At 44.5% G+C, this 25,598-nt stretch overlaps 1 protein-coding gene across 1 annotated transcript; it reads left to right on the top strand.

Moving 5' to 3' along the window:
• Positions 1 to 1,516: 1,516 nt before the first annotated feature.
• Positions 1,517 to 23,946, top strand: nampt2 (nicotinamide phosphoribosyltransferase 2). Its single transcript, XM_056605497.1, has 11 exons — positions 1,517 to 1,797; positions 4,100 to 4,235; positions 5,001 to 5,104; positions 5,422 to 5,550; positions 10,504 to 10,662; positions 11,156 to 11,286; positions 11,814 to 12,039; positions 15,472 to 15,591; positions 19,445 to 19,585; positions 21,380 to 21,505; positions 22,818 to 23,946. Exons 1-11 carry the CDS (start codon positions 1,750 to 1,752, stop codon positions 22,986 to 22,988), a joined length of 1,491 nt encoding a protein of 496 aa, XP_056461472.1. The 5' UTR covers positions 1,517 to 1,749; the 3' UTR covers positions 22,989 to 23,946.
• Positions 23,947 to 25,598: the final 1,652 nt, after the last annotated feature.

Below are 25,598 nucleotides of genomic sequence, written 5' to 3' on the forward strand. Positions count from 1 at the left end.
AGAAACATACAGGGCTCACAACAAAACGGTCGTCGAGAAAACCATTTTTACAGGGCTCACAAAAAATGGTTGAGCAAACACATTTGTACAGAGACTATCAACATCAAGAATACCACGAAGACAAAGTTCACCCAAGGGTACTTTCAATTTCAAAAGCAACACGGCCAAGTCGGCGTCTGATGTGCAGTCTTCTTTTTCTTTCAGTTCACGGCGCGCTATTCATGAAAAGCTTGCCCAACGTTTACTCGTGTCTGGCCTCTCTGTCGGTCAGTCTCCCTTTTCTCTTCTTCTGTTCCCCCGACATTGGGTTTCTCTGTCTCTTTTTAGTCGGCTGATCTATGATGAATGTAACAATCCCTTAGTTACTTGTGTTTATATCGAGCCGGTTCCGTGTTTGGCGGTCTGTACCGTAAAGCAATTCGTTACTTCGCGAGACCCGAGATTCCCGCGAGAGTAGGCGGCGGGTCGCTGGCAGAAACATTCATTTTCTCCGCCAAGATGCGCAAGGGGGAGTCGAAACAACGAACAAAAATGTATATTAGAACCATCGCAATGACTCTTGGCCTGTTATATTAAGGTAAATCAAGCCAAAAAAAGTTGCATAGGTCCCCTTTCACTCGTGTCTGATCTCTTTTCTGGTCCATTCTTCTTTTGTTCCACCGACAGTCGCCTCTTGGGTCCCTTATCAGTCGATTGATCCATGATGAATGCAACAATTGCCTCGCAACTGGCTGTTTATATCTAGCCGGTGCCATGTTTGGGTGTGTGTCTGTGCCGTAAAGCATTTTCGAAACTACAATCTGACTACATTTTCGAGGAGCGATTGGATACTTCCGCTGCGTCACATCCGGATTGTGTCGGTCCGAACAGAGCAAGTTGCATATTCGCTTTTTCCTTGGAGAGGTGACATGGGGCAATGACACACCCACCAAACGACCCATAAATGGTTGCAGAACCATCAGAATAACTCTCAAACAGCATAATTAATGTAATTGTGGCTAAAAAAGTTGCATAGTGGGCCTTTAATTAAGGGCTTTTACAATAATCACTACCTTGGATGTGCTGATTGTTGGACCGAGCAAAATCCTTGTTGTATGTGTGATTAATAAAACATGTACAAGTACATATGTCCACTTGTCGGGAGTACAACGCAGGTCGGATGACTTCTGATTTATTTTGACATTAATGCCATTGCGCCGCCGTACGCAGGGTTTTATTAAAGCAAAGTGGCGTGTTTTCACGGGACTGGGAGGGAGTGAGAATATAAACAGTTTCTAAGACCATTCATGCGTAGGGGGGGCATAGGTGATTGCGGGTACTACGTGTAGGCCTGTTTCAATTATCAGACAAAGCATTGCGCGTTGGGCCAGATGCTCCTAAATAGGCCTATATATTTAAAAATACATGGAATTTACACTAATCAGCCGCTAAACACGAGTAGGCTATATCAGAATAAAGCCTCTGCTGCTGTGTTTTCTGCCCTTCTTTCTCTGGCTCTGGGGCCCCGTGACGCACGGGGGGCGGTGCCTAATGACGCGCTGCTTTACGAACGGCGCACCGCCCCTTTACAACCCTGCTCTTCTGGAAACAATGTCCACACACGACTTTCGTTTGTAGACTAAAAAAACCCATCAAGTTAGGCTACTTGACGTTTGCCAGTGGTGGAACTAGTCGAATATAATCCGGGGTCCGATTTGGTGATATCGAGTAAAAGGGGCCAATAGGAAATCAAACTCATTCATAATAACAATGGCAGCACATGATTTTAATCTCTTACTAGCGACAGATTCATACAAGGTGAGTGACCCTTCTCTTACCGATGACTGACAGGGCTGTTCCTCTGGGTGTAGTAGGGTCTTGGTTGTGAGGAGGTTTCTTGTGGATGATGTGACGAAGCTTAAAGACAATATGATAAACATGACTGGTTTGGATGATAAGCCACGGTGTTCTGAACTTGGTTTAATGGGACCAAACCACAGGCACTTGATCTCAATGAAAAAGGTCGAAATGCATCTGTATGTGGCGGGTCTTAATAATATCTGTTTCTAAACATATAGAGTTATGGAGTTTGTAGGAGAAAGGGTGAACCTTTGGGAGTATTGTTCTCTGAGGAGAATGACCTTAGCGATTCACGGAAAACGAAACACACAGGCATGTTATGTTTCGTTTTCACTTTGGTTCGTCACAAAATGAAGGCTTCGCCGACCTCCATTAACTCGCTTCATATCTTCTGATGGCTGGTCCCGTGCCCCATGTGGGACCGTCCCACCGCCGGCATCGGTCACCTAAATGTCGGATGTCACGGCAACGTAAGCTCCTTCTCCGGTTTCCTGAAACCAAGTGGGCCCGATGCCTACTGGCTGACCTTTCAGCTCCACTGAACCCAGGGGTCCAGTCCTGAGAGGGGGACTGGTCCTTTGTGGGGTACTCTTCCTCAGAAGGGAACTGGTCCTGAGAGGGGACCTGTCCTGGGCGGGGAACTGGTCCTGAGAGGGGACCTGCTCCTGAGAGGGAACTGGTTCTGAGAGCGGGACCGGTCCTGGGTGGGGAATTGGTCATGAGAAAGGGGGGCCATGACCTGAGAGGGCGAGACCAGGACCTGAGCAGGGACCAGGATCTTAGAGGGGTAGAGGACCGTTTGAATATCAGGACAGAGTGATAATGATGGAGCTGCTGATTGGACATTGTGGAGAGCTCAGCTTCAGACCCGCCGGGCTGCCAGGGTTATGATCATTTCATTAACATATCACAATCTGATGCCATTCTCATTAGTTTAAACCTAAATGGTATTTGAAAGCTTGTTTGTTGGGCTAGATGTATAGAAGGTAGCCATATAGTTTATATTAGCCATCTTTGATGAACTAAGGTCTTAGTGTCCCAGTGTACTGCTGTTACCTGTGTAATGACGCTTGTATAATTGTAGCGTCATTCTGAGGTGTGGTCAAGGCCATTTAAATTTAATGACCTTTATCTAATCACAAAACCAGTTGGCAAATTACCCTCCAAATCGATGTACATAATGAAGCCTCTAAATGTACAACAACATGTCAGATTGAAGCTATGAGCATTACATGATGTGAAGGTGATTGATCCATTTGTAGAAATGTAATTGATTGATGAGTGTTGGTGTAGTTTGGTCTTCAGGGTTGATTTACCCAAGGTAGTTTACCTCAACTGAAATGGAAACTTGTTTTCTAGGGACATTTTGTGAACCCAGCCACCCGTTCAGAACTAGATGGAACGATGTAAACGGATGAACTCCTGCTAACAGAGCTATGTTAAAGAGTTAGGACCACAGTAGATCACTTGTTGGTTTCCCCTCACGTTTGCATCATGGGACCTAGCAGGTTAATTTCATTAGGCCTTGTGCTGATTATCCTGCCACTCTGCATCCCATGATCTCAGGGCCTCTAACAGAAGCACCATGACAGCAGCAAAAGCTTTGGGGCCAAAGTGTTCAGGGTTTAGATGAGACTGAATTTGGACTCCGGTTCACATTCCCACATGTTCCTGGAAGGGAACAAATGGAAACCTAATTCATACGAGTTTGGATACCGTACGGATGTTTGTGTGTTGAAGGTCCCGTTTTGTGTGGATTCCATTCCAGTTTTGTATTGGTCAACAACACTGTTGTTATCGACCCAACCATGTTGTCTCAGATCACTAGGTTAGGAACCACGGTTCTGTTTACCGTATTAAAGAGCAAACAGTGGCTCTCTGAGCTACCAACAGCAAGAGTCAGGCCAGCACTCTAATCATTAAAGTAATTAATTATAATACATGGTCTTATTCTGCACAGAGAAAATAAAAAAGAGCCCTCAAACCCTATATGTTTAGCATGCAATAACATGGTTCATTACTTCTCGGATTTTGTGGAACGTTGTTTCAGAAATTTTGGGGCAAATAAAAGTTTCCTAAAGAGATGTGTGATCATTAGTTTTCTTATCCAGAGAAATGTCTGGGAATGACAATATTACACACTGCAACATCTCAATCAATCCATTACCATTTGTAAAGCAAATTTCATACCAAACAAAATGCGATCTCAATGTCTTCCCTGGAAACCCTTGCCATCTTCTCTCTTCCCGTTCTCTCCTAGATCACGCACTACAAGCAATACCCTCCCAACGTCAGCAAGATCTATTCCTACTTTGAATGCCGGTGCAAGAAGGGTTCCCCGTTCAACGAGGTGGTATTCTTTGGGCTCCAGTACCTGCTGAAGAAGTACCTCACAGGTACCTTTTCATAGCAATTATTCAGACATTTTCAATGGCATGTATTGCAACATTTTTCAATAGTAAAAAAGACGGCACAGAGCACACTAATATACAATATAAACTAATATACAACATAATAGTTGGAGATAATGTCTGGTACTCTTGCTGCCCCTTCTCACCCTTCAGTAAGTAGAATCCAGATCTTTATTTCACCAGATGACGCTGTTGATTTTAGTCCTAAGGTAATATTTAACAGAAATAAAGCAAAGAAAACAAGCACACCTGACTGATAGCAACCCAAGTACTGTTTGGGGTCACTTCTGTTTTCACGTACCAGTGGTTAGCCCACTATGGGGGGGGGGGGGGGTTGAGGAAAGGCATAAGAAACTATCGTTACAATAGACCTTTATTTTACACACACACACACACACTAATTATCGCTGTCTTGTGCGCTCTGAAGATAAATATTGGCAATATTTATTGAAGCAACCATATTTTGTGGCTGCAGGACAGGTTGAGAGAGAGAAGGTTCAGCAGTGAGCCTGCCATGGAGTTTGGCAATATATTACTCGTATTCAAAGAAATTACTAACCCTAACCCAAATAGAGTTGGGCAATAACCCTAACCCTAACTTACAGGATGCTTTCACATTTGACGGTAGACTAATAAAATGAACAATGATCCCTTGGTCATCCTCTATATTATTAGTCAAATATTCTGGTTCTGCACTGGTTGTTCTTGGCTCTGTGTTCCTCACAGCACCGTCTGTATGTGTTCCCTCAGGTGCTGTGGTCACGGAGGAGAAGATCCAGCAGGCCAAGGTCTTCTACCAGATGCACTTCCGCCAGACGGTGTTCGATGAAGACGGCTGGAGGAAGATACTGGAGGTATGAAAGGCGAGCCTTTCTCTCTACGCTCTAAGACAGATCTTAGCCTCCATTTAGTCTTGTAACAGTTACAGTATGTGTAGTTCAGCTGTATTTCTCAATCTTCGATGATGTCAGTCCTAATAAATAATTATTACATTAATTTTAAGAACCATAGGGATACCTTTATGATCATCTTCAACAAAGACAGCATATGCTGTGGTAGCTAGCCTAAGAGTTGGTTGATGCTGAGAGGTTAGGGAGGGGCTGTGAGTGAGCCTGAGGACAGACGGTATCACTGCTCGTTCACTAAGTGTGCGAGCATCCTCTTTCCTCAGAAATACGACGGCCGGCTCCCCATACGGATCAAAGCCGTTCCTGAGGGCCGCGTCGTACCGCGGGGAAACGTGCTCTTCACCGTGGAGAACACGGACCCAGAGTTCTTCTGGCTCACCAACTACGTAGAGGTACGGTCACCATGAGGGCTGTGTCAGAGGTGGGACACTGTGGAGTAGTTAAATACACATATTGTGGTGAGCTATGGGTACGCAGCCTTTCATGAAGACATCAAAAGTTGGTCCTTTAACAACATGCTCTGTGCAGCATCATCATCATCATCATCATCCTCAGGGGAGTCGGGCAGTCTTTGAGTTTGTAGCGGGTATGTCTGGACTGAGTTCAGGTTTGAACACTAGTACTGGCACCACTGAATAACCTAAGACCAGCAGAAGCATTTGTGTTGAGGGACACCAGTGGGCCACTAGATGGTGTAGTATAGTGTGGGGCACTACACTAGATGGTGTTGTGTGGTGCACTACACTAGATGGCGTAGTGTGATGCAGCACACTATGTGGTGTACAATACAACTTTATCAATCCCACTATGGGCAATTTGTTTGAGTGTAATGAGTGTAGTGTGGTTTACACTAGATGGTATTGTGTGGTGCACTGCACTAGATGGTGTTGTGTGGTGTACTACACTAGATGGTGTATGGTGGTTCACTACTGCAGGACCGCTGACAGCCTAGATGGGCTCCCTACACTGGTCATATGCTGGTCATTTACCAGTATAATTCAACTCCAATTGCACATTATTTACAACTTCAAGTAAAGACAAGTTATCCTATTTTTGTTCTTCTGTCTTGTAATGTTGTGGTCATTGTAACACTGTACTGCATTATAATTACATTTGAACCATTCGGTCTAGTCTTTTTTCCAAAGCGAATTACAATAAGTGGCCTTCATTTGTCGACTGAACAGAGAATGCCCGCTTAAATAGCAGCCTAAATGTATTGCGTGTTATGCATATGTTGGCTTTAAGTAAAGCACCTCAACATGTTACTACTCTCATGAAAAGGTTGTAGTGTTTGCTTTGGTTTATTGTCAAGTAGAAACCAACCACTCCTACCCTGTGGACGTCAGAACACCGAGGCCATATTAGTCCGTTGTCCATGGTGATGAATGAATCGATAGTGGGGGACAAAGTCTTAAGAGTTGCATCATATGCCATGTCGCCATCATCCTTTCGCAATAAGCTACGGCTAGCTACTCCATTCGTTGAATCTTAACGTGTTATTGGTGTGTGTGTGAGGTTTTGGTTTGGCGTCTTTCACTACTTAATCTTGAGAAAGGTGTGAGCGTGTTAATGGGTGACCCTTTGTTCTTTTCACTAATCCAATAGTTGTGAATACATGCTCCAAATACCTTTTTGAATTCAATAATGTATTTTAGTATTTGGTATAATGCATGAGCCTGACTATATTTTCGTTTTAGGTGCATTTGTAAAGATAACGTTTTATTGAAGTTCTGTGATGGCCTAGTGTTGCGGTTATTGTTACATCTACATGCATTATATTTACATCCTAACCATTTTTTTCTACATGAAGCAAGTCCGTTGATACGCTCCAACTAGGTGACGCACCCTGCGTCACCTATGTGGTTTAATCTGGTTTGTTGATCTGGTTTATTGCAGAAGATACTGAACATGGCAAGGGTGCTCCGCTGCCATCCAGGACAGGGTGTGTGTGTGGTGACGGCTGGTTTAACCTGTTGCACACTGATTACTCAATGCGCAACAGGTACAGGCTTCAACCATTCATTCTCCACACACTCCCACACAATAATTGTATCAAAAGTGACAATGCAAAAGTTCTGTTAACAAACCTTAGTTAAAGTAAAACGGCAATATATCCCAGTCTAAAATGCCTGCTTGAATAGAAGTAGCATAGTTAAGCTATAGTTTATCTAAGTGGACTGACAATATGAAGACGAAGCTGGAACTATGAATAACTCAAAGTCAATGTAGTGTTAGTTTTTAAATAAAAGGCCTACTATACACTTTATTTATTTTTAAATGTGTTGATTTTCTTTAAAGGGACACTATGTAATATTTTGAGTAATTTATTACCTCAAATCAACATATTCATTCATAAATAAGTCCTCATTGGTGTAAAATTATCTCTGCCAAAAATCTCACTTATCCTCCTGAGCGAAGAATAATTAATATTAATATCAATATGGTTACATAGGACGGGTAAGCTTCATGGAGGCTTCCATTTTCTTCCGGTCTATGAGCTGCCGAGAGGGTCAAAAAGCACTACGTCGTACAGGAATTGCAAACGCGTTTTCACTCTGAGCCAGCGTGACGGTGGAACAGAGCTTAGTTTAGCGAGACGAGTTTTACCGGCAAATTTGAACATGCACCACATTTGTTTGAAAGACCATAGTTATGCCACGCCACAGGAGAAGGAATCATCGTCGCCAAAAAAACGACGATGTGTAAGCATGTATAACATGGTTTTCCATGGCAACGAGATGGGCGCTCCTATGTTTGAGCGACTCGTCATTGAAAGGCTACTTTATTACATATTTAATTTACTTTTTCACATTTCTGTCTAGTTTAAATCGTGACAATATTCTTATGACTTATGGATACTGTCAAATGCGTTGGAGGAATTCAAAAGCCATTCTTCATCAAGTTATGGAGGTTTATTCTCTGCTGGGGTCACCACGTATCCAAATCCACCAAGACGCACTTACGCTAGAGCGGACCTTCTGGAGCTTCAACTCGCTTGCCAGACAGTTGATTTATCACCCGAACAACTGGATTTCATACCAACAACTCTGATAAAGAAGACAATACGGAGGAAAAGAAGATCAAGAGGAGGAATTAGGAACAGGATAGGAGACGAGGAAGTAAACTCGTTGCCAGGGCGTCTAACTGGCGGCGCGTACAGTCGCAGCGGCCCCTCTTGAGATCTGTGAGATTGAGATTGAATGTTTGAGTGTGAGACGTCCTACGAACGTAGTTTATGACAGGGAAACAATATTAAACATTAGGACATTGAGAGCGAGTAACATCACTGGCATTCGCTGGCATCTGGACATACTACGCAAACACAGAATACTAACGGACACTGTGACACCGTGCCCGCAACTGCCCGGAGGAGGAAGCAGCAGAGACGGGGTGGACGTAAACAAACTGAACAGCTTCTTTCAGCTCCTACCCTCGATGACAAAATGACAATAAATTTGATTTGATTTCGATTTGATTCCGTTTGTTACAATGTAAATTGTTGGTATTTAGAATACTATTACATTGTTGAAATCAACGGATTACAATGCGTTGATTAGGATGCGTGCTCAGCCGCACGCATTATGGGAATTATTGTTTTGATTATCGGTAACTCCAAGACTACCAAAGGCTATGTCAACTTTTATGTTATCTGACATTTTATGCAATCTGACATTAAATGACCTACTGTTATTTATCATCTGTATAGTTATTTGTCATGTTGGAAAGTCCACAACTGCTGGAGTCAAGTTCCTTGTCTGTAAGAATGCTTGGTCAATAAACCTGATCTGATTTGTCCATCTAATTTGTCCAGTTGTCCACGAACCTCATCATCACTCGAATGACTCGATGAGGTAGCCTAGTAGGTGTCATGTCACAGCTTCTTGGCACATACTGCCCACCGTAGTTTTTGGACAAGCGAGCACTATTAGTTTGAATGCAATATACAATTGTACCACCAGATGGGAGTAATTTTTACACAGTGTCCCTTTAAGCTTCTCCTCCTGTGTGGGATGGGGGAGGGGGTTGAAAAGGCCAAAGAATACAAGAGGCACTTCCACTTACTAGTCTCGCACATCTTTCTCAAGACAAAGTTATGAAAGAGGGCCGAGACAAATACATGCCCCGATATATAAGGTAGTTCGCTGTAAAGAAAACTCAGAGTTAATATGACAGTTGAAGAATGTCTGTTCCTTACAAAAACACGGTAGCTTCGGTTTTTTCCAACTAACTCAACAAGTTTTGAATTAAATTGTGGATGGGCTCTGATGTTGATACCAAATATATGCTGGATGCCTTATTTAGGAAACATGTTACGGTCTGGCTGGAAAACAGATAGCTGACAGAAGGAACCTTTTTTAGGAAAAGGTCAAAACGTCACAACTGATTGATCAATCAAACTGAAACCCTGATGTTATGTCACCAGCTGTGAGTGAGTTTAGCCATTACAAACCTTTTGAAAATCTCCCTTTGCCTCTCTTTTAGTGACAACACAAGTGGTCTGTCCTTCCCAGATGTATACTGGTTAGATCCGTCGACCAGCCTACCCAGTGAACTTTAGCAAATGATACTTTTCTATCCATCATACATCTAGGTGAACACGGCCACTTGTGATGTCACTTGGGTGCACTCACACTAGGCCATCTGGCCGTGGCCGTGGCCGTTTTCACACCTAACCGTGCTCAAATCTGCCAGTGTGAGTGTGGCCAGTCTGGCCAGGCCAGGCCAATTTGGCCACTTGGGAGAGGTGTGCTGCTACGGTACGGGCCGCTACGGTACAGATGCTAATGAGCCGACACGCGCACACGCACGGGTATGCAACCTGAGCTAGATGACGTAAGTCCATGCGACGACCACGGACATAATAAAGGCGACGAGCCTTCTTACCCAGTAAACGGTAAACATATGGCCTAGTGTGAGTGCAGGCCAGAGAACAATGGGGCCATTTGAGCACGGTTAGGTGTGAAAACGGCCAACGGCCACGGCCAGATGGCCTAGTGTGAGTGCACCACACAGGAAAAGGCAGATTTTACAATGGTCTGTAATGGCTAGACCAACTCCCAACATGTGACGTTATATCATCCCTTTAATACACTCACGCGTAACAAGAGAACGCTCATTGATTTGCTCTATGGGAGATGTATACAGGGGACCGAGAGAGGATGGTGAAGACAGGCCTGTTGGGTGGCTGTTGAGTTACGACATAAAATTGATTATTTTAACAATGTTTCATGATTAAGCCAGCGTTTGGAGAATAACTATCTTCACTCCTATCTTCACTCCTATCTTCACTCCTATCTTCACTCCTATCTTCACTCCCTCTCGTACCCTCTCTCTCCACTGGCCAGACCATGCTGGTCCAGATGTGGTACCCTATAACGGTTGCCACGGTGTCTAGGGAGTTCAAGAAGATCCTGGCCAAGCACCTGCGGGCCAGCAGTGGGAGCACCGAGGGCCTGGATACTCGGCTGCACGACTTCGGCTATCGCGGCGTCTCCTCCCAGGAGGTGGGTTCCAGGACAGCTGTCTGATGAGGTTTATGTGAATGGTGTTTACATCAATGCCTTGTTTGTTGAAATGGAGGTCAATATTAAAAAAAAAGTCAACAAATAACTATAATATATGTAACATAACTTAATGTATGCACTTATTGTATGTCGTCGGCCTGGCACAAAGAAAAATCCTTATCCTAGCTAAGTTTGTTGTATAAAGGGAATTTTTAGTGCTTCGCACTTGGTTATTTGAACATCCTTACTATACCGACAGCGATATATTGTTTCTTTCTTCTGACAAATGTACTTGTTCTAAGTCACTTTGCATAACAGCATCTGCTAATTGCCCCAAATGTAAATGTAACACAATAAAAAAGTAAATATGGTACTGCAATGAGCTGTGGCCGCCACTTTCAGCTTGTGCTGTGTAAAGGTCCTCGGGCCCTGACCCCAGACCTGTGGCGCGTTGACTCACCGTAACGCAATCCCCTCTCCTGCTGCTCCCCAGTCAGCAGCTCTGGGAGGAGCCGCTCACCTGGTCAACTTCTGCAGCACAGACACGGTGGCAGGACTGCTGATGGCGCAGCGCTACTACAGCTGTCCTATGGCCGGCTTTTCCATCCCGGCAGCGGAACACAGGTATGTGTTGGAGCCGTGGCATCAAGCGGTGGTACGTGGTTCTGTGTCACCGCTAAAGTGCAGCCCTCTGCTGCAGTCAAGGAGGGACATATGGAGCTTTGTTTAAGCTAGCTAAACACCGTAGCTAGCTCACTTTAGTTTCTCAGACGCAGAGACCTACGGAACTGTGCAATGGAATTAGACGTCATATATTAACCAATCAGAAGGCTTGATTTGAGCTTCCCGTTTCATAAATACATATATATTATTCACACAGACAGCGATAGTATGCACTTTCACCCTCCTTATCTCTAAAGGTACAAAACCTTTGCAGTATTGTAATAGACACCTGTATGTTGTTTGCAGAAAATGAAATGTTTTTGTGTTATGGTAAGTAGATAACAGCATCAATAGCAGCCGATAACAACACACACTAATAACTCTGTGAAGCCATTGGAAGATCAAATGTATGCATAATGCTTCCTGGCCGAAATGTTGTGAATTGAAGGTCACATGGCGTCTCATTCTTCTTGGTCTTTTCTGAAAAGCACCATCATCTCCTGGGGGCGAAGCAGAGAGAAGGAGGCCTTTGAGCAGATGCTAGAGCAGTTCCCCACCAGCCCGGTGTCCGTGGTCAGCGACAGCTACGACATCTTCAAGGCCTGCAAGCACATCTGGGGGGACAAGCTGAAGGACCGCGTGATGGAGCGCTCCGAGGACTCCTGTCTGGTGATCCGGCCCGACTCCGGGGACCCCACCGAGACCCTGCTCCAGGTACAGACCTTACCGCCTCGATCTGCCGCTGGAGCTCAGGGGAGAGGAGCGTACTGCATTGTGGGAGGGAAACAAGATAAGATACCATGGTCATGAAGTAATCCCAGATGGAAAACACAGAGGGTATCACAGCAGGAAGTCCTTGCCTGATCATCATCCTCAATTTGTATTTTGTTCCACTCTCAGAATCAATTCACAATACACGCTGAATACATACGTTGCATTATGTTATAATCATAATGACTTCGGTTGAACTCTGGTTCAAATATATACGTTGTGGCAACCCGCCACGTTGAGCGAACCAACTCCTCCCAAACAGGACACCATTTCGTTGGGAAAAGCCAAAAAAAGGCATGTTTATTCCAGAACATTAAAGTCTCTCAAAACACAAATAACGTAAACCTTGGGAGGAATCAACGGTCCCCTCCTTCGTGGGTGGAATCCCGTCACCCACGAGGACCGGTCTCTCCGTGCAGGAGCTCCAGGGCTGGGAGAGCCCCGAATGAGTGGAGAAGCGGGCTATTTAAGCCCTGCTTCTCCACTTGTTCCTCAGGTGCTCTGAATATCCTTAATTGGCCTGGGCCGGGTTGCCACACTCCTCCACCCTTTGCTGAAGCCTCGGGTGGCCTTTCGGAGGGGCGGCGGCCCGGCGCGCAGCATGGCTGCTTCTGCTGCCGGCGTGGCTCGTTCCGCGACCTCGTCTCCCGCGGCCTCGTCTCCCGCGGCCTCGTCTCGGGCTGCGTCGTCTCTGGCGGCGTCGTCTCTGGCGGCATCGTCTCTGGCGGCATCGTCTCTGCTGCGTCGGCTCCGGCTGCGTGATGGTCTGGTTTGGGGGTGGCTTGAGGTGGGCGTTCCCACCCAAAATGGCCCGTAGCTCGTCGAGTTGCCCGCATCCTCCACCATATGTGGCAACCCGCCACGTTGAGCGAACCAACTCCTCCCAATCAGGACACCATTTCGTTGGGAAAAGCCAAAAAAAGGCATGTTTATTCCAGAACATAAAAGTCTCTCAAAACACAAATAACGTAAACCTTGGGAGGAATCAACGGTCCCCTCCTTCGTGGGTGGAATCCCGTCACCCACGAGGACCGGTCTCTCCGTGCAGGAGCTCCAGGGCTGGGAGAGCCCCGAATGAGTGGAGAAGCGGGCTATTTAAGCCCTGCTTCTCCACTTGTTCCTCAGGTCCTCTGAATATCCTTAATTGGCCTGGGCCGGGTTGCCACAACGTATGGAAGACAAGCTGAACACCAGTGTCTGCAAATGTTTCAAATCCACCCCATGTCGTCCGGCCCCTGTAGAACTACGCTTAACTTTAAAATAGTAGAAAAGAGTTGATTTTTACTTAAAGGGGACATATTATGAAAACAACACTTTTCTTGAGATTTGGGGTTTTGTTTTGGGTCTCTGGGGCCGGTTGCACCAACTGGGCGTAAGCCTGGTCGTAACTACGCCTGGTCGTAACTTGGCGTTCTAAGTCCAACCTAACCGTTACGCCGGTTGCACCAACTGGGCTTAGCGTTCTTTTCACTAAGACCAGGCGTAAATACTACGCCTGGTCAGGGGCAGGCGTAGAGTTGAAATTCCAGGCTGTTTCTATAGCAATTACATCCAATCCAATGCAACTGCTCAGTACGCTTCACTAAACTGCATTTCAAAGCACAGCCGGCGATATGATCAGTGTTCCCAGATCGACTGCCTGTCGGGAAGATATCGCTGGCCGATTAGTCCGTTCTCAACTTATAATCAGTTGCGAATGTTGTTTTAACTATGTTTATATGTTTTATATAGGCCGACAAATTAAGCAAATCTCTCCTACAGTCTCAAAACAATTCAGTTTAGCTCCTTGACATTTGATGATGTTCAATGCATTGCTTCTGTCAAAAAGAACCATTCCCGTCTAAATGCCTGCTCGTCGTAAACCAGACATTACAAATACATATTTTAATTATATTCATTTGCAGTGTTTTATTGTTAGGCATTAACACAATTGATGAATGACAATGAGTGAACGAATGAATTATTTATTTCGGTGTCCAACAGCATGTCAAGTAAAATAGTAAACAGCTGTTGTCACAAGGTATCCTAGCAACGCGGTGATATGCGCATTACATGGAACATTCACATGGCCGCGCATGGCTAAGACCGGGCGTAGTTGAGACCAGTCGTAAGTCCCGTTGGTGCAACCGGCGTTAGTTCCATTCTAACGCCAGGTCGTAACTAAGACCTACTTAGCAGTTACGACCAGGCTTAGTTACGCCCAGTTGGTGCAACCGGCCCCTGGTGCTCCAACACGCATACAAAATTTGAAAAAAGTCTGTATGTGATTTTTTTGAGTGAGATATGCATTTCTGAAAGTACCGCCTACAGTTACCAAACTAGCGAGTCAGTTTCGGCACACCCTCCTACGTAGGAAGGAAGCACAGTTGAATATTACCTCCCAGCTCAGCTCCCGGAGTACAATCCCTTTCTCCTCCATTTCGCGGTTCATGGACTTCAGAGAGTCGAGGCTAAAGTTTCTTTCCCCCAATTCTTCTCAACAATGGCCGAGATATCCCCGACTATGAGTCTTTACTTGGAAGTACCAGAGACGTCAGACGCAGTCTTTATGATTCATAATATCATCCGAGGCGCACATAGCTTTTGGCCGTGATATTAGATATAATATTATATAAATACCCATACATAATAATATTATTATTATATTATATTATATAGATATAGAGCTCCAGGAGTCCGCAAACAGCAACAATCCCTTCTCCTCCATGCTGTGGTTCAGCCTGACAGCTCATTGGTCAATGGGCAGCAGCTAATTTGCATTAAAGCTACACACCAGAAACAGCACATTCTGAAGCAATTGAAACATAGGGGAATAGCATAGTGAGATTTTTTTCCCTACATTTTTTTTTCCTAGCTATTTCCAGCAAAATATTTCAAAAACATGTTTTCTGGAACTCAAATACTATGTTTACTTGTTATGTTATTAAAACACCATAATATGTCTCCTTTAACAAAGCTACAAAGGGTGCACAGTCCATGTTTTAGTTTCCGGGCCTTGTACCGCCATGGATTCTAATAGGACTGTTGGCCCTGAGCTAAATGGTAAATGGTAAATGTACTGCATTTAAATAGCTCTTTTCTAACCAGTAGCCACTCAAAGCGCTTTACAATATTGCCTCACATTCACCCATTCATGCACACATTCATACACCCCCGGCGGTGTCAACCATGCAAGGCGACATCCAGCTCATCAGGAGCGGTCCGGGTGAGCTGTCTTGCTCAGGGACACCTTGACACCAGGGATCAAACCAGCAACCTTCCGGTTACCAGCCAACCCGCTCTACCTCCTGAGCCGCATGCCGCCCCGTGCTCTAGTGGCCTACAGCATGGCCTTTAGTGACCCTTCATGTCACTAAAGGCCTTGTGTTGTCTCAGGTGATCCAGATCCTGGAGGAGTGCTTCGGAAGCTCGGTGAACTCCATGGGCTACAAGCTGCTGCCGTCGTACCTGCGGATCATCCAGGGGGACGGCATTGACCTGGGCTCCATCGAACAGGTCACTGCAAACGCTTTTCTCTGTGCCCAGCATCTCTTAAAGGCATACTATTAAACTTCCCAGCACCTCTAGGTATCTTAAAGGCATAGTATTAAAGTGGAAAGGAAGCAATCAAATAAAACAGATGTCTATAGCACTAGTTAAATATTTCAATATACCATAAATACAAATAAAGTCGGAAATATGACCCATTATTCAGAATAAAGCACAAACAAGTTGCATAAATTATAATGTTTTCAGCCTGTGTGCCGCCATCTCTGTTTTCAGAATACGATGACGTCACGAGAATGGTTGGTAACATTCTATGTTGTTTACATAGCGGCTCATAGCCTCTCTGGTAGCTTACTGCATCAACAAAATGGATATATATGGCACATTATATATATTTATACAACGGGGGACCTAAATCCAGCGATCTGATTGGTTCCCAACTGTTGTATAATGAGCGTATACATAACTGCTATGACGCCCGATCATTTTGTGAAAGTTTGCATATCACTCCGCGCCTGGAAGTAGAAACAGTTACAAAGTAAAACATATGTTGGATGATGGAGAGGATGTAAATGTTGTTACTCCGGGAGTGAGCAAGGCGATGGAGAGACTAACGAAAGCTTAGGCACACGGCGAGTGAACTGCTCCATAGGATAAATTGCCGGCGAACCGCTCTATCGGAGCCTTCTCTCGGAGGGACGCTAAAGTGTGTTGCATAGCGACCGTCGATGCATAGCGGCAGCCAGGAGGGACTACTTTTTAGTTTTCTTTAATAAAACGGCTACTTGGTTTCTTTTTAAATGTAGTGTGTCTATGACTTTCGTTTCGCCATAACAGTAACCGTTGTATAAAAGCAATAGATCACTTCAGTCAGTGGCATGTGCTCATTATACCACTGTGAGGGGGTCGCCGGCCCTCCGCTGTGCGTCGGGGCCGGACAACGCCCCTTAACAGTGGTATAATGAGCACATACCACAGCCTGGCGTGATCTATTGCTTAAATATATATATATATATACAACGGGGGGCCTAAATCCAGCGATCGGATTGACTTTCGTTTTGACATAATAGTAACCGTTGCATAAAAGCAATAGATCACAATAGAAACAAGGCTAATCTCACTACGACGCGCACGTCATAGACACACTACATTTAAAAAGAAACCAAGAAAGTCAAAGTAGTCGTTTTATTAAAGAATACAAAAAGGTAGTCCCTCCTGGCTGCCTTCAAAATGCACGACGGTCGCTATGCAACACACTTTAGCGTCCCTCCGAGAGAAGGCTCGGCTAGAGCAGTTCGCCGGCAATTTATCCTATGGGAGCAGTTCACTCACCGTGTGCCTAAGCTTTCGTTAGTCTCTCCATCGCCTTGCTCACTCCCGGAGTAACAACATTTACACCCTCTCCATCATTCAACATATTTTTAGGCTTCAGTGAACTGTGCTATTGCTTTTATACAACTACTTTTATACTTTGTATTATAACCGTTTCTACTTCCAGGCGCGGAGTGATATGCAAACTTTCACAAAATGATTGGGCGTCATAGCAGTTATGTATACGCTCACTATACAACAGTTAGAAACCAATCAGATCACTGGATTTAGGCCCCCCGTTGTATAATATATATATATATATTTTTTTTATATATATGGAGGAGATAATGTGGAGGAGATAATAACTGACATCTCCCGGCTCTGCCCGTCAACAGGATGTTGTTTACAGCTATGAAAAGTAGTACACGTGTGCAGCAGCTGGGCTACCACGCTGCCTTACAGTTCGTTCATTTCATGATACATGTAATTGTCGTGCCATTTGGGTGTGCACATGAATATGCGAAAATAGTGCAACCGACAGTGTTTGCAAATGGATTATTTCCGAAATCAATGGATTATTTTGGCGATGGATTCGAAATTATCAAGAGCATGGAGCGAGCTAGTCTGCAAACAAGACAATCTTCAAACAGTGAGTGTACTCATTTCTCTGTTTCTCTAGTACTAGAAGCTAAGTTTACCTCTCGTTCCTCTGCCTGGCAAGTACGTTTCTGCGCTCTTTCTCTGCGCATAAGAGCAGCGCCCGGGTCCGATTTGACAGGTCTGTCCGTATCTCCAGCACTATAGCCACTAAAATTAAAAATTGTTGGCACAGCATCTGGCTTCAGGCGATTGGTGGGACAGCAAAAGCTCCCTCTTCAATGTAATCAGCCTCTATAAAGTGGTCGCTACATACTCTCTGCCCTGATCCCATTCGGGGGCTGTGGCGTTTCAATGCAGCTAACCATCTACGGAGCAGTTTAGGCTTCTTGACAGGAATGACATGGAAATAACTATTTTACCACTCTCTTTTACCCGATAATATTTGTTTGAACAGCCAGGGGCAATACAAAATGACCCCCCTGTTCTTCTTCCAAGATTTGACATGTTTATTTGAAAGCGCTAACCATTCTGATGACGTAGCGCCTGCATTTTTAAAACATGGCCGCGCCCTAGTTGCGAAAGTCGTTATCAACATGTCATTTTCCAGTGAAACTACTTGAATTTCAGGTTTAATGAAAATCCATGTATTTTCAAAAATGAAAAAGCAACCAAATAATGGTCACAGTTCTCATTGCTTCATTTCCACTTTAAACTACCCAGTACCTCTTAAAGAAATAGTATTAAACAATCAAGCATCTCTTTAAAGCAGGGGTCTTCAACGTTTTCCAGGCCATGGACCCCCAAACTGATGGAGAGATGGAGCGGGGACCCCCTACTTATATATTGTGTAAAATTATGTTTTATATAAAACTGTTCCTATAGTGCCATGATTAAATGTACCTTGTTATTTAGCATTCAATACTAAGATATTCAAATAATACAAAGGTTCATTTATTAATGTTTTTATTTTAAACATGTGCAAGGTACAGTGAGTAGGGTGGCCATGCCACTGCCATTCATAAACATAACATAACATAATAAACTGATACCTGCCAAGATCACTAATGTCTGTCAATTGCATGTAATCATGCATAAAAGCTATACTAATGGACATTTTTAAAATATAAATGTGGAAACGAAAGTTAGTGAAGTTTGTTAGTGTCTTTCTTATCACTCCGCAAGTAGTCGGTTGCTGAGCGACGTCAACATCTTTGAAGGACTATTTCTCTGCTGATCGCTTATTTTCCCTATAATGACCGGCGTTCTCTACATTATCCCTTACATAACAGAACTCTCTCTCTCTCCCAACAGTCTTGGCTGCGCACTCTCATCCAAATACGTATTGTTTGCGACGGAGGAGGGGGTAGATATAAAGACCGGACGAGAAACTGACCTTGCTGTGCTGTCCTTCTTTCTAATTGAAGGAGCAGGTAGAGAAAAGCTCTCTCCTGCTGGGCTTTCATTAAAATCAAATACATAAAAATGTCGCAGCCGGTCCAGATGTGTCAGGTGTGCGGGAGAGACATACGAACGTACGCTTACCACTTTTGTAAATGCCATATATATAGTACATTCGGATCGCATGATAGGAATAGATCTATTCCGATTAGAAATCGGATCAAAAGTGTCCATGTAAACGCGGCTAGAGGGTTGGATTCATGTTAATGTGTATTTAAAGCAATTTCGATTTGTGGAAAAAATTGTGGGGGGAATATAAAAAAAACTTTCGTGACCCCCCCTACAGTACCTCCGCGGACCCCTGTTGAAGACCTCTGCTTTAAAGGCATAGTATTAAACTACCCAGCATCTCTTGGTGTCTTGAAGGCATAGCATTAAACTACCCAGCGTCTCTTAAAGGCATAGTATTAAACTACCCGGCATCTCTTAAAGGCATAGTATTAAACTACCCAGTCTGCGTTCCCTCTGACCCTGGTGTGTACCCCCTCTGCAGATCCTGCAGAAGCTGAGGGATGAGGGCTGGAGTTCGGAGAATGTGTTCTTCGGCTGCGGCAGCGCCCTGCTGCAGAAGATCAACCGAGACACGCTGAACTGCGCCTTCAAATGCAGCTACGTGGAGAGCAACGGCCAGGGGGTAGGTCCAGGCCGGGGCGCTTGAGGGCTTCTCTCAGAGATGGAGCTGCCTCCTTGACTGTGTGTGATGAAGAAAAACTTATTTTTAGGACAAAATATTTGATTTAATATAAGAGCATGATCATGGGAAAGTGCAGGCAGCTAAGTTGCCAAGGATACATTCAGTAAGACAATGGGTGACCAAGATTCTTATAGGGGAACTTTTGCATTGTGGGTAGTAAATACAAAGGTAACAAAGAGTGGGAGTGTCAATCATTGAAAGTTTAGAATTTGTCATGGTTGAGGTGTCATGGAGAGGCCAGGTTAAAGGAGACATATTATGGTGTTTTCCCAACAAGTAAACATAGTATATGAGTTCCTGAAAACATGTTTTTGAAGCTGTTTGCTGGAAATAGCTTTTTGTAAAGAAAATCTCACTACCGCTATTCCCCTCTGTTTCAGTCCCTTCAGAATGCGCTGTTTCTGGTGTCTGTAGCTTTAATGCAAATTAGCTGCTGCCCATTGACCAATGAGCTGTCAGAGTGAACCACAGCATGAAGAAGTGATTGTTGCAGTTTGCAGACTCTATATCTATATAATATAATATAATAATTATAATAATAATAACAATAATAATAATAATATTATTATATAATATATAGGTATTTATATAATATTATATCTCATATCACGGCCAAAAGCTATGTGCGCCTCGGATGATATTATGAATCATAAAGACTCGTAGTGGGGGTTATCTTGGCCATGGTTGAGAAGAATTGGGGGGAAAGGAACTTTGGCCTTGACTCTGTGAAGTCCATATTGAACTGCAACATGGAGGAGAAAGGGATTGTACTCCCGGAGCTGCTGGACTGCCGCCGAAGCTTCGGCGGCAGTCCGGGAGCTCAACTCCGGGAGTACAAACCCTTTCTCCTCCATGTCTCATCCTCCGGACTGCCGCCGAAGCTTCGGCGGCAGTCCGGCAGCTACGGCGGGGGGAGCTCGGCGGCAGTCCGGCAGCTCCGGCGGAGAAAGGGATTTTACTCTCGGAGCTGAGGTGCCGGGCTGCCGCTGAGCTCCCCCCCGCCGGAGCTGCTTCTGAAATGTCTGCTTCCGAAAACATCTCCGCCCAGCGCTCGTCCGCTGGTCCACAAAATCCTAGCTATGCTCTGATTGGAGGGGGGTGGGGAAGTGGGAGGTAATATTAAAATCTGCCCCCTTCCTGTGTAGGAGGGGGCACCGAAACAGACTCGCTCGTTTGGTAATTGTAACCGGGGTACTTTCAGAAATGCATATCTCACTCAAAAAGACATGTACAGACTTTTTTCAAAGTTTATATGCGTGGGAGCACCAGAGACCCAAAACAACATCCCAAATCTCAGGAAAAGTGGTGTTTTCATAATATGTCCCCTTTAAACTGCAATACACTATGGGGGAAGTGGGTATGTCTGCAAGTATGCGAGGGTGGGGCTGCACGACAGTTAAAGTAATCTAGTCAACAAAGATATCAGTCGATGGGCATGGCCTTAGTATCAGACTTCGTTGCTACAGTAGCAATACAAATGTAAACTATCTTAACACCTCTCAGTCAGAGGGAGGAAGGGAGGTAACTGTAGGACCAATGACCAATGTATAAAATACATTTTAAAGTGACTAGTATTTATATATATAAACAAGGCTAATCAAATATTTTTATAATTATAGTTATGATTAATACTTCCACGACAGTGTGGCTCTCTCTGAGACGGAGCGGTCCCCTGACTCTGTGTGGCTCTCTCTGAGACGGAGCGGGCTCCTGACTCTGTGGTTCTTATGCTAGATGGACGTGTACAAGCTGCCCATGACTGACCCCTCCAAGGGCTCCAAGAGGGGCCAGCTGACCCTGAGTAGGAACTCTGACGGCCTGCTGGAGACGCTGGAGAAAGGGGTGGGCAAGCCTGAGGAGGTGGGTCTCGTTCACTTTCTATTCCCTTCCTTGTCACTGAAATAAGAACCAATGTCTGGGCTGGGAGCTCTACCAAGGAGGGGGAGAAGTTATCTCCAGGGGAGGAATTATCTCCATGCTGACAACCCCTGGCAGCTGTGGGATGTGTGTGTTGTGCTGCATGTAGTCTGGTTTGGGTCTGAGTCCTGAGCGGTGTGGTAGGATCAAGGGCGCGTCACATCGTAGCGTTGTGCTACATAGCGCCAGAGACGCTCCACCCTCCCGGAGCAGCCAGCGTCAACCGCTCCCTGACATCCACCCTTTAGCGTAGCCTCACGGTGTCAACACTACAGGAGAATAGGAAGTGAGGTCAGAGCAGGGTGGTTCAGATAACAGGTTTGTGGAGACGAAACATAAACAGAGGTTTACGCTATTATTTTAATTACAGTGAGAAAATTAACAGATGTTTGAGATCATTGAAGACAGACTAATTAGTTGAAACCAAAATGGTTCCAGGTTACCCTTAAGGTTTGATGCAGGCTGAAGTTTACCAGATTGACTGACCTACCTTCTCCGCCACCTCCTTGTAAATCCCTCTATATCCTTTAGATGGCAGCAAAGTTACATCATCAGCCTAGTGAGGAGTTACTTCCTACTCTGTGACTTTTATGTTTTTTTGTATCTTTTTCATAATTGAATATATCTTGAACCCGATCGTGTGTGTGGGTGGGTGGCCTTGGAGCACCACTACAGGTGATGGCCCACATAATTTCTTTACACCTTTCAGAATGCATGATATTAGTACGTTTTACTCTCGGCCCCCATTAGAGCATGTTCATAAAAGTTATGATGGGAAATATTCTGTGAAATTGTAAGCTACAATTTTGAACTTAAGTTAAAATCGTAATATCTTTTAAATATAATAAGGGTATTTGGGTTGGACTGGTAAAATCCCTTTGACTATTTGTAGGGTTGTCCCGTGTTGTTTGCACACAGTGCTCTTTTTGTGTACCGCTAACACCATGTTGAGGTCAATCCCAGGGCAGAGTGGCCGCAGCGTCCTGGACGGTGCATTTTGGGAACACTCCGAAACGAACTGGAAAAGACGCTGAGCTATTAAAGTGCTTTACCTTGTTATTAAACAGCCATCCCTACACTGCCCAAATCAGCTGCTCATTGGCTTCTCTTCTCCCAACGTCAAGATTATTGTAACTTTGATACATGATTAGAAAGGAGAAGGTGATCTGATCGTCTTTACTGACCTCCTGGTTACTGTTTGAAAGGGGTTCCTCTCTGATGCATCCTCTTTACTGTCTCTTCTCCTCCTCCTCAGGACCTCCTGGTGAAGGTGTTTGAGAACGGCTCCCTGCTGCAGGACTTCTCTCTGGAGGAGATCCGCAGGAAGGCCCAACTGAAGGAGGAGGACGAGGTGGCCCCACCCCGGCACAACGGGGAGCATAAGGGGTCCGGGGGGGGGCTCCACATCCTCAACGGACAGCACTGACGGGTGGCTGCATCTCACTAGATGTTCAGTGTGTGCACAGGATGTACCCAACACCACCATTCCCCTGTGATAATCAATAAGACATTGTTGTTCCACCATGACCGCAATAATCCAAACTCAGGGTAGATTTTTGAATCTATTTCGTTCTTCCATTCGTTTCTTTCTTTCATTCTGTTTTTCCTGTTATTTAAAACGATGACGACAGTAGTGTTATGTACTGGTGGTTTCCCGCAGTATCCATGTATCAGATGTTTAATGGAGCCAAGACCAAGATGTGCTTTGCTAGGCTGCGATGCCTTCTAATGTTTGCTTTGGTGCAAAATGTTGGAGAAAAAAGAAAAAATGATGGGAGTCAACCTAGATCTGATGTGCGTTTAGCGTTGCCCTGGACGGACGCTTTCTCTGTTCAGCCTCACAAACCACAGTGCCCTGCTTTGGTATGAAAGCGAAAAGGCTTACTGACTTTACTGGAATTGAATAATTTTAAATCTGTATTTTTGTATGATTACATGATATTTTGTCTGATTTTAGTATTCATCATCCTTCCTTAAGAAACTTTGTCCTATGACATTTATATTCAAATGTGTGGAAACTGAGTAATTGTACTAAAGACTCGCTCTGTCTCAGCATTTCTTTAAAGAAGCGGCTGTTCTTTAAAGCAGGAATATGATGTAATGTGCGATGAAGCCCATCGCCACGCAGTCCTGCAACAGGAGGACTGGACAGGAGGATGAGAACTGGTGTCTGCAACAGGAGAACTGGTGTGAACATGTGTGCAGGGGCTCACTGGGAAATCCGAAGAGCACCTACCCTTTCAGAGGATTTGGATTACAAAGTGCCTGGTTACTCGTTTATTCATTTTAAAGCACAAACAAATAGGTAAAATGCCTAAATTAACAATAATGAATACTAATTAAAACATTAAAATAAAATTCTACTTTCAGTTATAATGTGTCTTTTTTTCAAAGTGAAATAGTCAAGCTTGGACCGATGGAAGACCTTCATCCATACCAGATAACGTATTAAGCTGTGATCAAACTAAAAACATCCCAAGCTTCAGCTATATCCAAATAGGTTAACAAGAAATCAAAAAAGCACTATTTGTTGTTACACTACTGTTAATGCATCCACAATGATCTTGAGTTTTTGTGATAAATCTTCCTGCTACTCCAATAGATACACAAGCTAAACTCGCTAAAACAGTCATTGGTGGACCACAATGGCCATCCATTGATGTGCTGTGCAACCAGTGGTGGGCAGAGTAGCTAAAAAATGTACTCAAGTAAAAGTACTGTTACTTTAAGATTATAATTACTCAAGTAGAAGTAAAAGTACTGAGTTTCTCCGATTTATTTTTTAAATAGACAGAGCAACACAAACGGTAAATAGACACCAACAAAATATAAAACAGCAATGTTCAAATAAAGATAATGTAAATAACATCCTTTTAAATAAAATAAATAAGGTCTTTAAAAATAAAATGTATAACCCTTGAACTAAAACAATAACAAATTAAATCTTTGCAAAATAGTAGCCGCATAGCCTGGGTGCTTTAAGCATGGAATTCCCTGTGGCCCGTTAACGTTTCGGGGGGCGCCGGGTCAACGTCGCAACCAATTCGGTTTTGTCTAGAGGGGAGTAACTGCACCCCCTCCCGAAGTGGTACAGCCCAGGTCGGCCTTGAACTGCGATTGGTCGGAAAGACGTTACAGCTAATGACAACATTGAACTCTCATGCAGGCTCGAACAGAGTGACACACACACACACAACACACACACCACACACACACAACCCACACACACACACACCACACACACACACACACCACACACAACACACACACACACACACACACACACACACACCACACACACGCACCTTTTCACCCACTCCGTATCCAGCTTATTTTCCCAACTCTCCCGAATTACCACTCTGCGTTGTGCGTGCATCTCGTGCCTGTGCAGGCGTTATTCAATTGCCTCTCGGCCGCTTGTACCCGCGATCTCGTCCTTTCGGCCATCAGCCAACCCTCATGACCATAGGGTGAGGATAGGAACGAAGATCGACCGGTAGGTCGAGAGCTTTGCCTTGCGATCTCAGCTCTCTTTCGTAACAACGGTGCGGTAAAGCGAACGCAATACCGCCCCCGCTGCTCCGATTCTCCGGCCAATCTCACGCTCCATAGTACCCTCACTCGCGAACTAAGACCCCGAGGTACTTGAACCTCCTTCACTTGGGCTAAGGAATATTCACGTGATAGAAATAGATCTTCGCATGTAATAAACAGAAAGATCCTAAAAAAACAAAGTATACGACCGTCACGTAGCCAAATGTGAACGGCGTAAAAGTACCCGCTTCTTCTTTTTTCAAATATTTACTCAAGTAAAAGTTAAAAGTATGTTGCAATAAACTACTACTCCTAAAATTAACCATTTATCCAAAAAGTTACTCTCAAGTATTTGTAACGGAGTAAATGTAGCGCGTTCCTACCCACCTCTGTGTGCAACGCAAACATATCTAGTCCAAAAAGGTACCATGCATACATCCTGGTATGGCATGAACCTGCAGTAACTGATGTTACACTGAGGTTACAGGTTTTAATGATATTA

The sequence above is a fragment of the Gadus chalcogrammus genome, chromosome 13 (assembly GCF_026213295.1).
Source record: "Gadus chalcogrammus isolate NIFS_2021 chromosome 13, NIFS_Gcha_1.0, whole genome shotgun sequence".
Taxonomy (NCBI): domain Eukaryota; kingdom Metazoa; phylum Chordata; class Actinopteri; order Gadiformes; family Gadidae; genus Gadus; species Gadus chalcogrammus.

Bases quoted from the DNA above. Each gene is read 5' to 3' on its own strand.
- nampt2 (XM_056605497.1), top strand. From the start codon at position 1,750: ATGGCAGCACATGATTTTAATCTCTTACTAGCGACAGATTCATACAAG. The intron at 12,040-15,471 runs GTACAGACCTTA...GTGTTGTCTCAG, and splicing joins CCACCGAGACCCTGCTCCAG to GTGATCCAGATCCTGGAGGA. The intron at 15,592-19,444 runs GTCACTGCAAAC...CCCCCTCTGCAG, and splicing joins ACCTGGGCTCCATCGAACAG to ATCCTGCAGAAGCTGAGGGA.